The sequence below is a fragment of the Musa acuminata genome, chromosome BXJ3-8, assembly GCF_036884655.1.
Source record: "Musa acuminata AAA Group cultivar baxijiao chromosome BXJ3-8, Cavendish_Baxijiao_AAA, whole genome shotgun sequence".
Taxonomy (NCBI): Eukaryota; Viridiplantae; Streptophyta; class Magnoliopsida; order Zingiberales; family Musaceae; genus Musa; species Musa acuminata.
In genome coordinates this window covers 3,796,013-3,810,156 of record NC_088356.1, presented here as the reverse complement: position 1 = coordinate 3,810,156, position 14,144 = coordinate 3,796,013, and the positions used below count along the sequence as shown (strand labels likewise).

General features: G+C 38.8%; 1 protein-coding gene across 11 annotated transcripts; it reads right to left on the bottom strand.

Annotated features, from left to right (window-relative positions):
- On the bottom strand, positions 1-12,590 carry LOC103993751 (protein SPA1-RELATED 4). Of its 11 annotated transcripts, none has more exons than XM_018830659.2 (11): positions 12,485-12,590; positions 9,701-11,241; positions 8,089-8,246; positions 5,595-6,435; positions 3,103-3,249; positions 2,320-2,637; positions 2,168-2,227; positions 1,206-1,468; positions 1,031-1,102; positions 551-934; positions 1-290 (listed from the first exon to the last, which is right to left on the bottom strand). In XM_018830659.2, exons 2-8 carry the CDS (start codon positions 11,201-11,203, stop codon positions 1,277-1,279), a joined length of 3,219 nt encoding a protein of 1,072 aa, XP_018686204.1. In that variant the 5' UTR covers positions 11,204-11,241; positions 12,485-12,590; the 3' UTR covers positions 1-290; positions 551-934; positions 1,031-1,102; positions 1,206-1,276. The 11 variants fall into 11 exon arrangements, with proteins under 11 accessions (XP_018686204.1, XP_065021294.1, XP_018686203.1 ...); XM_065165222.1 differs by having other exon boundaries at positions 551-884; XM_018830658.2 differs by having other exon boundaries at positions 1,031-1,468.
- Positions 12,591-14,144: the final 1,554 nt, after the last annotated feature.

Below are 14,144 nucleotides of genomic sequence, written 5' to 3'. Positions count from 1 at the left end.
TTTAACTCAGAATTATAGTATGTATAGCCAATAATTATAATCATATCCCATCTATTTTCTTTCATCTCGGCCAATATTTTTTCTTTCTTTTTCTCATCAAACAATATTGTTGTGTACGTGTGTGTATATATATAATACATGAGCAATAAGAATAATGTACCAACGTCCGGAAGGAGAGACTTCAGTCTGACCTGAGCTCTCACGGCCGCCATCAACGCCTGTGCCGTGCCTAGCGTCGCTGCTGCTCTATTCCCTTCTGCTACCGTGCGCTAATCCTGTTGGGAATATATCTGAAATAAAAATTTCTGAAGTGAACTTTCATTTACAATAATGGCATCAAAGCATCCAGCAAACTTTCCTGAAAGAAAGCAGGCAGTAAATAATGTGTAGCTAAAAGCTTTACTTAATTTCGCATGTACATCTAAGCATCATTTTCATTTACAATAATGGCATCAAAAGGATATGCACAAACTTTCCTCGATAAAGAAAAGCATGCAATAAAACTTCCTTCTAATCTAATCTACACTATCCAAAAAGTTTAATCAAGTACCTCAAAAGAATGCCAACACTGGGGAATCAAAATCGCAAATATGTGGTGCCTTCCACCACCAGCCAGAAAAAGCACTATGTCATGCACATCCACCAACATGGGAAGATCAAATTCTATAACTGATTGGTTGATGATTCCAACTGAAAGTCTCCATCAAATTCATTTATTTACATCCAATCACTGTTCTGATCTGCTAACTCCACTGGTTTGCAGCTTCATTATTTACCTTGAATCAGCCCAAATATATTATCTCTCGATGAAACACTGGTTAATGAAGTCTGGAGGACAATTCTTCTGATTCACCGGTAAAACCATCTCCGTCATCATTTATCAGCTCGGAATGAATACAAGTAGATGAGGTTAGTGTGTTGGTTTCAGTTATAGCTGGTCCAATTTGGATATCCAGGCCATAAGCGTATAATCAACAAAGCAATTAAAGAGAATGCAAGAACTCAAGAAAGCCGAGGATCTGCAGAATACCTTGTGAGCAAGTAGCTTCAAATCTCAAGATGTCCCGACACCATATGCTGGTCTTTGCAGAGACCCATGAACCTAATTTTGGAGCCAGAGAAATTGCAGTATATATACATATTCGGAGATGCAGACCATTTCTGAATAGGAGCAATCTAAAAGAAACTTTGTCAAAGAACATTACCAAATCTTTTGCATCTCCAAGACCTCATCTGGTAAGAATATCAATGGATCTGGTAAAGCAAGAAACAACTTTCAAACCAGCTGCATCACTTTAATGCTTCCAGTGGAGTTTGCAGCAACAACCATATTTGACTTCCCTCTCCAGCAAACACTTGACACAAACTGTCCACCATCATTACTTGTCTCTTGTGCTGTGATTGGGTCAATGGAACCAAATTTGTGACAGGTCATTGGCATAGGAAAAGTTCTATAGTAAGCATATACCTGCAGAGCATATTAGAAAAACAAAACTTAGAAAATAATTATGATTTACAATAATGGGAAATCATATCCGGAATATTTGTAGTACACTACATTTGATGTTGACAATCCAAAAGCATATCTCAAAAGAACCAAAAAACTTGGATGTTAAATGAAGACTTCCCACATGAAGTTTGCAGCACATGCTAAGTTGACCATACTTACAGAGTCAGAAGTTATATATTTGTCAACCATCTAAAATGTAGTACATCTAAGAGCTACAACTATTTCAATACTACTGGAAAATAACAATAATCAGAAAAAACATTGAGCATGAATTTCAACAACTGCCTTATTCAATCAAAAACATCTCTAACCTGGATGTTCAAGCAAAGACTTCCATGGGAAGGTTGCAGAACACACTATGTCAATCATGATTAAAGAGTCAAAAGTTATATACTAGTCAATTATTTAAAAGGATATCTCATCACGAGCTACTACTCTTCCAATACCACTAACAATAATCAGTAAAAAGTTGAGCATGAAATTTCAACAACTGCCTTCATCATTCAGAAGCATCTATACTGAACAAGAAGTCTGATGCATCTTAGGAGAAAAGTATAACCCACATGGCATGAAAAACAAAAGACCATCTACAAGAAAAGACTGTCATTCATTTCTCAGTGGGGCAAAAAGGCAATGCCATATTGTAAGTGCACTTACTTCATTTGTTTCAGAACCACAGGCTATGTATCCATCGTAAACAGATAAACCAACAAAATTCTGCAGAAATCACAAGCACTTCTCAGTGGTAACAAAGGCAGTTATTACTACATATATCCAAAACTGGGTGCAATAACAAACAAGCAGCAAACCTTCTCATTTGTATGACCTTGTAAGGTCAGACTGCAAGAATTGCAAGATGAACCACTTCCACTTGTTCTCTTTAGATCCCAAATCTTAAGGGTGTTGTCAGTTGACGCAGATACAAGAGTTTCTGCATCCAAGAATTTCACATAGCTGACAGCCTTTCCATGTCCACCAAGTGTACACCAAGGAATTCTAGTATTTCTCAGATCATAACAGTGGATTCTGTAATCGGCAGTTCCAAAAGACAACAGATGGGAGGAATATGGAGAGAACTGGACACAGCATACATTGGCCGTATTCCTGATGGTATCAATGCAATTCTTCTGCTTTTAACAGAACATATATCAAATTTGCATTAAAGGTAAACTATGATTCAACATATACTCAGAGATATGCAATTAAGTCTAAAAAAGCACCCTTTATAAATGAAGATCTACGACACAAGCTTATTTTTGTTTTACTAGTCCTGCAGCAACTTGTTATCCTAATTCATGGTCTCACTTTTACAATCTGCTCTATATGGATGCACATCCAGCATTTGACTAACAAAAGACGTGATTGAACCGGCATTGCCAATTACAGACATAGATGTTCAAATTAATACAAGAATAACAAAAGTGTAAGTCCTAACTATTTGGGGTCAACTAGATGTTCAAATAAATATGACTGCAAAATTAAAAAATCCCTCAGTAGTTATTTTTGTTATGCTAGATGATGTTAGAAAAAAAGAAGGTAACCCCATGAATTAAGTCTACATCTTGGGATAGATTTCATCAATAATTATATACCTCATTAGTGCTCCACAGCTTCACAGAAAAGTCATCACTTCCACTGGCCAGCTTAGCTGGATCCACTTGAGAGAAATTGACTGACCAAGCCCTTTTTTGATGTCCTCTGAACTGTGTGAATCCTTGACCAGTGCTTGCATCCCATAACTGCATGTCATTTGTGCAATTCAATTATATGATCACCCAAGAAACATAGCCAAAAAAGAGCAAGTTTGATGATCATTACTCATCCAAAATTACGGGTAGGGATGACCTTTGAAGGAAACAAATTTATGCCTCAATAAGATACAACAGCCAGAATGATTGATCTTAATTGCAAAGAAGAAAATCAATTTAATTCTCAACAGTCTTCTCCCTTTCTTGCCATAGTCTGAACACCTCTTCCTCATATGGGAAGTAATGAAACAAGGCCCATAAAGTTTCATAAGCCTCATAAGATGAAAACAATTTTTGAGGTCTGACATTAATCAATTGATACCAAGCAGTTGACAAATTAGTTAAGTGAAAGAACTAACTAGGTAGAGAACACAATTAAATTCTCAAGAATCTTGTCCTTTTCTTGCCCTAATCTGAACACCTCTTCCTCATAGGGGAAGCAACAAAACATGGCCCATAAAGTTTCATAAACCTCATAAGGAGACAATATTTGAGATCTGCCATCAATCAATTGATATCAAGCAGTTGACAAATAGTCAGGTCAAGGAACTAAATAGGTAGAAAAATGGAATCTCAGAAACCCTTTTAAAGTTTCAAGATTAAAATTAATAAAATCATAAAGCAAAGATTCCATGAGCACGCAAACATGACAAGATATTAGATGAATGGGGTATAATACATGAAATACACATTTTTCCTGGGGAATCCATTTCTTTCTAAAGAGAAAAAGACAACGGATTGTGGCTTTGCAAAATCAAAGTAGTTTTAGATGTTAACCAACTTATCATTGTTCTTTTGTATTGTGGATAAATTAATTAAGTATTTATTATTATGAGAAAGTCTACAAGCAACCTCTAACAGTCACCAAAATTTTTCATAAGATGAAGACACCAATTATAGTGGGACAGGTAAACCAGTTCTTTAGGCTGTGTAGTCCATGGCTGCAAGAAAAAGGAGGCTAAGTATGATGTCAGCAATTTATCGATACTAAATTAGATAGCATCCTTAAATTTATTAGTTTGTCCCTTCCATCAAGATTGATGCCTAATGGAAATTATACCGACGGACTAAAAAGAAAGCATCATGGATAAAATTTCCTCATAAAAGCTTCAATATCACTTTCATGAAGCATGAGACTTTTAGCCATCTTGCAACTAGCTATATTGTGAATTGGAATACTTATTCCAAATGTGAAACCTTCATGGACGAATAATATTAGCAAGGAGATCTAAATCTCTGATGAGGGGGAGAAAATGAAGCACTAAATTTGAGATGATTATTTGTGCTGGGGATGATGCCCAATCTGGACAACTCCAGCAACATCATAAGGTTTAGAAACATATAGAGAAACAAAAAATAAAATAAAATAAAATAGAAGATCTACGAGGATACTTAACAGATTCATATACTCTGGATAGGTGAAGTAAAGCTAGGTTTTCCATTTGTTGGCAATGAAACATTAAATAAGATATATCAGCCAACTTTTCATTCTAATTTTAATATAAAAACAGAGTGAGCAATCTTTTGCCATACCATCAAAGTATTACCTAAGAAGCATGCCAAAGGAAGAGAACACCTAATAGATCTCCAAATATACAGGATGATTGCTACAGTGCTCAACAAAGCAAAGAAACTGAAGTGAATATTAACACACATCATACATGTCCGTCTTGTTTTGTAGTCCAAGAACTTAAGAAGTTAATAATGGTTCTTCTAGGGACCAGATTGACTTAATATACATCAAAGAGAACAGGCCTATATTCCTAATTATTAGATGAATCAACTTGGTCCTCTAAAAAGTTCCCAAATAATCAAGGAGTTGATGGTCACATTGAAACACACGATCAACTTGGTGGCATAAGAACCAAGAAAACATTGTTTTTGTAATTTGTGCCATGTACAATTTACTATAATCAGAGAAAAGACAGACAGGAAGACAACAGTAAGCCAAGAGGTTTTGTTTGACACCACAACTAAACAATTATAATCAGGTTCATACTGAGGAACAAAATCATACATGACAGAAAAGCTACCTTCCGGATTACACCTCAAAGTTCAAAAATCTCAACAGACTCCAAGGCGAAACACATCTTGGGGTAAGATTTAACTTGCATACTGCAATAGTTTGTATGCAGAACTTTTATCTGAGATGCATCATTTATAATTTGGATCAGGTTACATAATAAGAAAATTCTAAACCATTCAGAATGATAAAAGTGATCATCTGAGAAGAAACCTAAGTGCTCTACCATGATATTTCACTAATATAGTTCTGAAATTCTATTAAAAAATACAGTAAAAGAAATAAACAATTGTACACCATCAGAAGTACAGACCTGAACAACACCTTCATAGTCTGTTGATGCCAGGTAGTTTTTTATATAGCTATTCCAACATACACAACTGAGCCTGGATCTACTTGACATTTCAATCAGTGGGTAATGAATATCAACAGTGTCATTCAAAAGAGAGCTAAACTCAAATATCTTTATTTTCTTTGATACCCCAGCAGCAGCAAAGTAGTCTTCATCACCATCAAAGCTCAAAGAGCAAATAACATTTGCACAGTTAAGGATATCATCATTCTTAAGACCACCACATACTTCAAACTTACTATAACGAGCGAACTTGCATAAACCTTCAAAAAAAATTCCAAGATGATCCACTTCCATTTCAGCATCAGCATTCTGGACTTGAAAACTCCTATCTCGCATCTTAAGAAGATCAGTGTCGGAACGAGTTACAGAATTGTCTTTGGGTATCTCAATTTTGGATCTCATGGTGAAGTATGCATTTTCAAGTTGGTTAATGTTTTTATTTAATCTCTCATCAAGTAAATTTGACATGGATAATCTGGTCATTGTTTCCACATGTGTCACAGGTTTCTCAAGAGAGTGAAACTCTGAGATCTCGCCAAACTTTGATGACGGAACTTTGCCACTCAAAACTAACTCAGATCTTGCTAAGTGCCTTCTTTTACCCTCCTCGAAATCCATTCTTATGCATTCAAGGCCTGCTACTAGATCTGCTGCTTGCTTCTCCTTATGCTCTTTCAAAGATAATAGAAAATGCAACAACAAGTCAGTTTCAGCATCTTCTTCTTCGGTCGATGCAGATGTATGGTCTATTGCCGACAAATTTCTACCTTCACTTACTAGGTCACTCAGAATAATATCCCTGTCCAAGAAAAAACATTACTTAGTTTAAGAAATGAAATATGTAGATCAAAATAATCGGAACCTTAACCTTGTGGAAGGTTAATTTGATGATGCCACCAAAATTAAGTTGCCATAATTTCAAGATGGTAATCAAGAAGGAACAAAATGGGGAAAGAAACAGCTGGAAGTCTCAGTTCGAGCACAAACTAACAGAAAAGGACAAAGCTCAAGCACAGAAACCATGAGGTTACAGCTTAAAAAGATGGCATTCCATTCGACCTACATATTGTGCAAAAATAGAACGGCAAGGTCTCACTGTCCCATGGAATTCATACCGATCACCATCATGCACCTGCGCTGAAAAACTCGAAACTGGTGAATCTATGGTTTAAAAGGGCAACAATATAAATGACTAAAAATTGTTAACAGAAATGGATCCTTTCCTAGCGATCACTGGCACATTTTAGTGCCTTGAAATTTAGAAATTTGATCTGTACGACAAACAACAATGCTCAATAACCTAAGAAGATTCCATCAGCAAGAAACTTGCTTTGATGTAGTCAAAATCTCGGTATTTTCAAACTTCTGAAATGTGCTGCTTTTTTAACTTTGTATTCTCTTTTGTCGTGTCCAACTGTGGTGCAATGTGTGTTTATGTGCACCACGAAGCACTAGATCACCAGTCAATCTCAACTTCCAATATTCATAAATACATTTAACAAGGGGTGTTGTTTTTCTCGATATGCCATACTTGTTGGTGTGTCAACCTCCTTTCCTAGGCTCCGTTGTTATCCTCTCTCTATTTTTAACTCAAAACTATATTTGATTAATCATTTAAAGAAATGAGCTGTGGTTCAACATTGGATCATAATACCTTCTCTCCTCTCAAATCATCATAAGGCAGTATGCTGATATTCATTATCAGATATGAACACAAAGATGCAGCAGGATCCCAGAAAACCATGTGCAAATCCACTTTAGCTTAGCATATATGATCTCAAATACGATTCAAATACATGTACTGGATGGTTCTGTAACCATGTTTGTCTAAGTGTACAATATACAAATTGGATGTACAATAAAAACCGATTGAATTAGACTCAAAGCAGATATAGATGTGACTATTACAATAAAGAAGCTAACTTAATTTTATCAATGATATTTCATGTACATGAAAACATTGAAATCAACCAAAAAATCTAGCATGAAGATAACCTTAACCCATCTTCGTATCTGTATCCAAAAATTTCTGCCAGAAAATATCCTATATGATACAGACATGTGAAGAACACACATTTGCATATTAAGTAAAAGCATCTGACTCTACTCGGATAATGCAACCAATTGGACAGATGCTATCTAAAGTTCTAAAACCCATACCTCTATCAATATAAAATTCCAGGGCAAAGGTCATTATATATGCTAGCTTAATCACAATAAGTTCTGAACCAACAGTATTGTTCATCCTCAATGAATGATTCTCTAGTAGCCATCGAGTTGATCTTTAGCGAATACATTATTTCATGTGTATTAGCATAAACAGGAACCATCCAGGAATATAATGATGTCTATTCTTCTCACAGTCGATCAGCAGAATGTCACATGAATGTCTATAATTAATACATGTGTGGCATCTGGAAGCATGCCCACCAATAGAGTCGGCAACAGATACCTTGACTTTGGCCGAGAATAAGGCTCTGGATGCAACAACCAAAGACAGAAACCAGATTCCTTAGGACTTTCTGATAGAAGACTTGGAGGAAGAATCCGATGCCGAAGATCTGACATTGCAGTACAATGCACTTCCCATGTTTCAGAACAGCAAAAGAGCTGAAAAGAAAGAACAATTATCAAAAAACATAACCACATAATCTGCTATAGGTATTCATTAATCCTAATTTGCATGTATCTGCATGCCACAAAGATTTATCGTAATCGATAAATATATTTAAAAAAAGAGACTGTGAGAGAGAGAGGAAGAGAGATGTTTTTATCTGTATGAATATATCATCGATAAGGAGCCCAACTGGCAAGTGGTTCCCTTGCTTGCAGAGGGAATCTCATATCTCTGCACTCTAAAAGAAGGTAAAAAGAATATAGTGGATAAGAAAATTTTGATAAAACAATTGACCGAAAGAAGTGTTTGGATAATTGTTGATAAGTAGAAAAGAAGATAACTGTTTGGATAAGTTAAGAAAAAGAGAGAGAGCACGAGTTAGCATCAAAATGGGTAAAGGAAGTTCATTTCTTCATAAAGATGCCATATTTCTATTTGGCGCACCCATTACTCTTTTTATTAAAACATCAAAGTGGCATTCTTCAAAACCTAACCGGACTGCCTAAACACGGATAGAACAAGAAAACAGGTCCCTCAAAATATGCTAGTAATATACCATCTTTAATGCGAGTTTCCATCAAAAGCCTCAGCCCTTTTAAGTGTTGAGGAAACAATAGCTAGTGGAATTTAATTACTCCTTCAAAGCAGAAACAGGTTTTATCAAACACAACCAAAGTCAAATGTCTGGTTATACATCAAAGAATTGCTGATAGATAAAACACATAATTGTACTGTGTCATATTTCCTACATGGAAATCCTTCCCTTCATAGCCTCTCAAGCACGCTGTGGCATGTTTCTAGAGCATACAGCTGCTCTGGTTTTATTAGTCCAGATTATCTACCAAAATAAGTTTTGAATCCTTTAATATAACACAGTTCCCTGTCGATTTTGCTTCTAACAACCTGCACAGTGCACATTTTGCAACAGCTTGGAAATTGCATTGGTGCAGCGATTTGGCTAACTCTAGCACCGAAAACTAAATCAGGTTCTGACTCTGAGAAGCAAACTCTCTTAGTGGACCTATTCCCTCTGAAGGTCCAAGTTATTAAAGGGTTAACTCACTCTTTCATGTACCCCTACATGCTTACACTAAATATATTATTTAATTCTTGCTGCTTTTGTGTCCATGAAGATGAACTCATACCAGACTCCTCAAGATCCACCCCATTTCGACCTCAGTGTCTTTTTTCATTATTTAATTGTCTCAATTAATGCAGTCTTTGAAGAAAGCAATGACTACATTCTCATTCCAATACAAGTGATTTCCCTTCCTGCTTATTGCCCATGGCTTTACAGGATAAAAGCTTACATGTATCTCCAGGAAGAAACTGTGAACAACTTTTCTTCAGCTAAAGTTGGTAGGTATAATTGCATAACATAAGCTATCAAGTAACTAATGCATGCTAACTAAACGGACAAGATATTTCATTTTAGTGTTCTCCTCACCTCAAAAAATAGAACCCCAAGACTATAGATATTTGTCGAGCAAGAGGCAACTTGACCATTCAACTCCTCAGGACTAACATACCACCCCTCCTCCAACATTACTGATTCACACATAGGATGTTGGCGAATGGCATCAGAACTTGGGGGGTGAGATGTACCATAAGCTTTGAACGGTTTACCCTCTGTAAGTTTCCTAAAATCACATCTGGAGTTTCCTGCTTTGGAAGTATCAACTTCATTTTCTTCACCTTGATCATTTCCTATACAGCCAATCTTGCAAAGATATGTAACACTACCATCGTCAGCAAGCTTCTGATGCTTTAGTTTCAAGAATTCATTAACTGCTTCATCTGGTTCCCTATGCCTCTTCTTTTTCAATGGATGCTGCTCATGGTGAATATTCGGAGCTTGCTCAACCTGTTCTCGAGGGACAAAAGATCCAATGTATTTAATCTGATCTACGGGTAGCACAAGAAAATATGATGGTCGTAAATGCTGCAAAGCAAGCCCTTTCGTGTGACAAGCATCAACAAGACCCAGAATCTGCTTAAATATATGCATCCTCTGAGCCTTACTTATCCTTTGCCGTTTAGGCTTAAGCCACTCCCTCAAAGTAATATCCCCGTGATGGGAGACCAGTTCTCCACCACCTAAAAGGTGCATCCTATCCGCCTCTTCACCGGGCGCATGAGACAAATTAGAAGAAATTCTTTTGTCAACATTAGACTTTTCAATAGTTAGCGCAGATATTGCACTGTCCAATACATCATGACCTTTTTGATGTTTACATGCAACAGCTTTACCATTTGAGGAACTTCTGATAAAAAATTGTTGAAACCCAGAAGAAGACAGAGACTTAGGTCGGATCTCATGAGGAGATCTTGCACTTAAATTACTTGAGACTCTGTGGTTGCCAACTCCAGCTACATGCTCATCTACCCTGGATGTCTTTGGTTGCGATTGCAGGAGTGGAAGCAATGTCTGAGACCCATATGGAGGCAGTGCACTGCCTCCAGCATCCTTGCGACCCAATAATTGATAATCCTTTGGTGCTGTTTGCTTTGGTCTGCCAGCAATCCTTGTAAAATTCGGCCATGAACTTGTCTGGACCAAAGGTTTTTCTCCACTACTCGAGCTGCCACCTAAAGATAAACTTGAGCTACCATCCAGTGATAAGTAAGGATTCTTGTAGTTTTTCAGAGTCAGCTCTTCCACGGATACTGCCGGGTTGTTCAAAGAGTGAAGGCTTGCACAAAGTGGTTGAGAACCTGCCTGTGTACCTACATTGTAATTGAAGTTCCTTCCAGCAACAGATTCAATAACCACCTCAGGTGATCGCAGCAAAGATAAGTGTTCCGGCCAATCACTGTCGTGGGAAGCTAACAGACTGTATGTCTCCACTGCACTGCCGGTGACTGGTTCCCGTGGTGATCGATCATTCTCTGTTTTTAAGAGAGCAGCTTCTTTTGAGATCTCTGTGTCAGTGGCTTCATTCCCCTCCATGTAATGAAATAGAGTTCTTCAGCATCTGCAGGTAAAACCTGTGGAGGAAATGGGGTCGGAATAGCATAAAAAAGATACACTGTAGGAGCCAATATCATTTCTACACAAAGCCCAGCATCAGATTTCAGGTAGAGTAAAAACGATTAATATGCCCAAAATAACTTTAAAAAAAGGCATAGAAAGGGTTTTGAGTCTTTTGACGGTACATTTGGCTCTCGAAACCCATAGGAACAGTGAAGAATCACATCACGACGCTACTCCAGTTAAGACAGCAAATAATTGGCAACCAGAAAAGAAACTGAAAGCATCACACACGCATTATACTTTCTACCATGATTTCCAACAAAATCCACTACTATAGAGAAAACCATGACAAAGTAAGAAAACTTTTTTTTATCACGCATGTCATGGAACTTATTTTCAAACTTATTTTTCAAACTTTCCTCCAGCGCAACAAAAGATATCCAAATTACGCATGTCATGGAACATATTTTCCTAGATTGTTGATCGAGAGTGTAAAATAATTCGATAACATATTAGAAAACAATAGAAAAAGGAAAACAATCTCTTCGGTCGGAAACAACAAACCACCTAAAATCGAGTTCAAGAAGAAAGATCTTGGATCACACCAAGTGGAAGCATCGGATTCAATATAAGGCTTCGTAACGAAGCCAGCCGGCAGCATCAGCAAGCAAGCAAACGTACGAAGAAAGAAACAGGATAAACCGACCAGATAATAGGAGAACCCGAATCGCCCATGCACACCTCGTCCACCGAAAAATTCACCAAAACAGCCACCGAAACATACCACGAACAAAAACACAAAAAAGCAAATCCTCCACACCGATTCCATACCGCCCAAAACCATTGGAAAAAACAGATCGCCGAACCCAGGATAAAAACAACCCTAATCTTTCAAGAAACCGGGAAGGAGCTAACGATTCGATGATCAAGACAGCACACCACTTGCACGCCGCGCAAAGGGTCGGGGGATAAAACAGATCGCCAAACCCAGACAACACAACCCTAATATTACAAGAAATGGAAAGTAGCCGAGGGTTGGATGACACAGACCACAAAAAGGGCGGCAACACCACCGGCATAGCACCGAATTCCGTACCGGTCAAACATACTTCAAAAAAAAAAGGTTAGCCGAGAAACCAGATCGCCGAATCCAAGAATACGACCCTAATCCTTCAAGAAGCGGAGACGAGAGGTGAGAACTCGAGGATCGCGGTAACAATAAAAGGATCGGATAAGGGCGCGGCGCTCAAACGTTACCTCCAACCCCGACCCTCTCCGTCCCTCTCGTCGTCGTACGCTTCGGAGGTGAAAGCTCGACAATCGCCAACACCAAAACAGCACGACCTATCTTTTTGCCCCCAATTATTCCACTCTTCCTTATATATATATGCAATCCGCGTGGCGGTGTAACGTTTTTTTCCTCCTTTCAAATTGTATTATCGAGAATTTTATTTCTGTTATTTTTAATTTCATTTCTTTTTTATGTTTAATAATATATAATATATTATTATTATTATCATTAAATTACGCTGCTGTTTGGTACGGACAGAGAGGAGGAGGGGAAACGAGGGTATGGTGACGACGTGGCCGTCGAAGAGCTCCGCGAGGCGTGGGGTCCTCTCTCGATCACGATGAGGAATACAGATTAAAGTAAGAGCGGGTGAGAAGGTGACGACGTGGACCTTCCCTTGCCACTGGTTCGAGGATCCTACAGCTCAGTCTTCTAGTGAATCAGATAGCCCTCCCCCTAATCCACACACTCGAAATCCGTTAAACTAATTCCATTAAGATATTAGTTATTATATGAAATGGTGGGAGGGGATCAGCGTACGTGAAAAAGTTCCGGCAGGGTAGGCCAACGGTGAGGAAGGTGACACGTCGTCACCTGGGGATGCAGACGGCGCACTCCCGAGCAGCAGCGACTCGGCCTCGCTCCTTTGCCCTCTTCCCGCGGCGGGCCGACAACCACCGGATTCCACCCGAATTAGGTCGAGGATGGCTGCGGGAGGGCATGAACGCAGGAGGGGTCGTGAGGGGGGGGGGACCGCGGCGGGTGGGCTCAGGAAGGGGACGACGACAGGGATCACGTGGGCGGTGGACGGAGGAGGCAGGGCGGCGTCAGGGTGGGGGATGGGGGAGCCCATGAGCCGGTGCTGCCTCCTCTTGGGTGGTGGGGACGGCGTCGGCCCGCATCACGAGGGGGCGGGGGCGCGTGGGGATTAGCGTACGATGAAGAGAAAGCCACGTGACCGAGTGGGTGCGCCAGAAAACTCTTTCGGAGTTCGCATGGTGGTTTACTATTTCCTTTTCGAAGGAAAGGAAAGGCATATGCTTCATTAGGACATGTTAAAAGGTACTATCTTTTGTTCTTGTTCTTTATTAATATGTCATACATACTATTTTGTCCCAATCGACCAATTCAAGCCAAAAGAGAACGTATTATTAATGGGCCGGGCCTATTCGATTAGGTGGTCTAATTGGGCTTGATCCAAATAAATAATTCTCTGTTTTGTCTTTGAAGCTAAAAGAGTCAAAGTGAATGATATGATTTATTTAAGCAAGTTGGAAGTTAATAGGAATCGACATAAACTATTTGGAGATTCTCTAAAAGGAAGCTTCGGCAAAATTGGTCCTGTTTTGAGGATGACAGTGTCCCTCCCCATAGACACAAAAAGTTGTGACAACCTTATATGATCCACTGTATCTCTCACAAACAAACATCACGCATGCTCTTGTTGAACTCGATCTCTTGAATCGAGGAGTGCGCGCACATCTAGATCAGTGTATCAGCCAGCTGCAATGAGATAATAGGAGACACAGAGAGAAGAGTACTTGATCTCCAGGCATCATCAGCACGGTGGTTGAGCGAAGAAGGGGAATAATAGTAGTGGAGGTGGAGAAAGAAACACATGGAAGG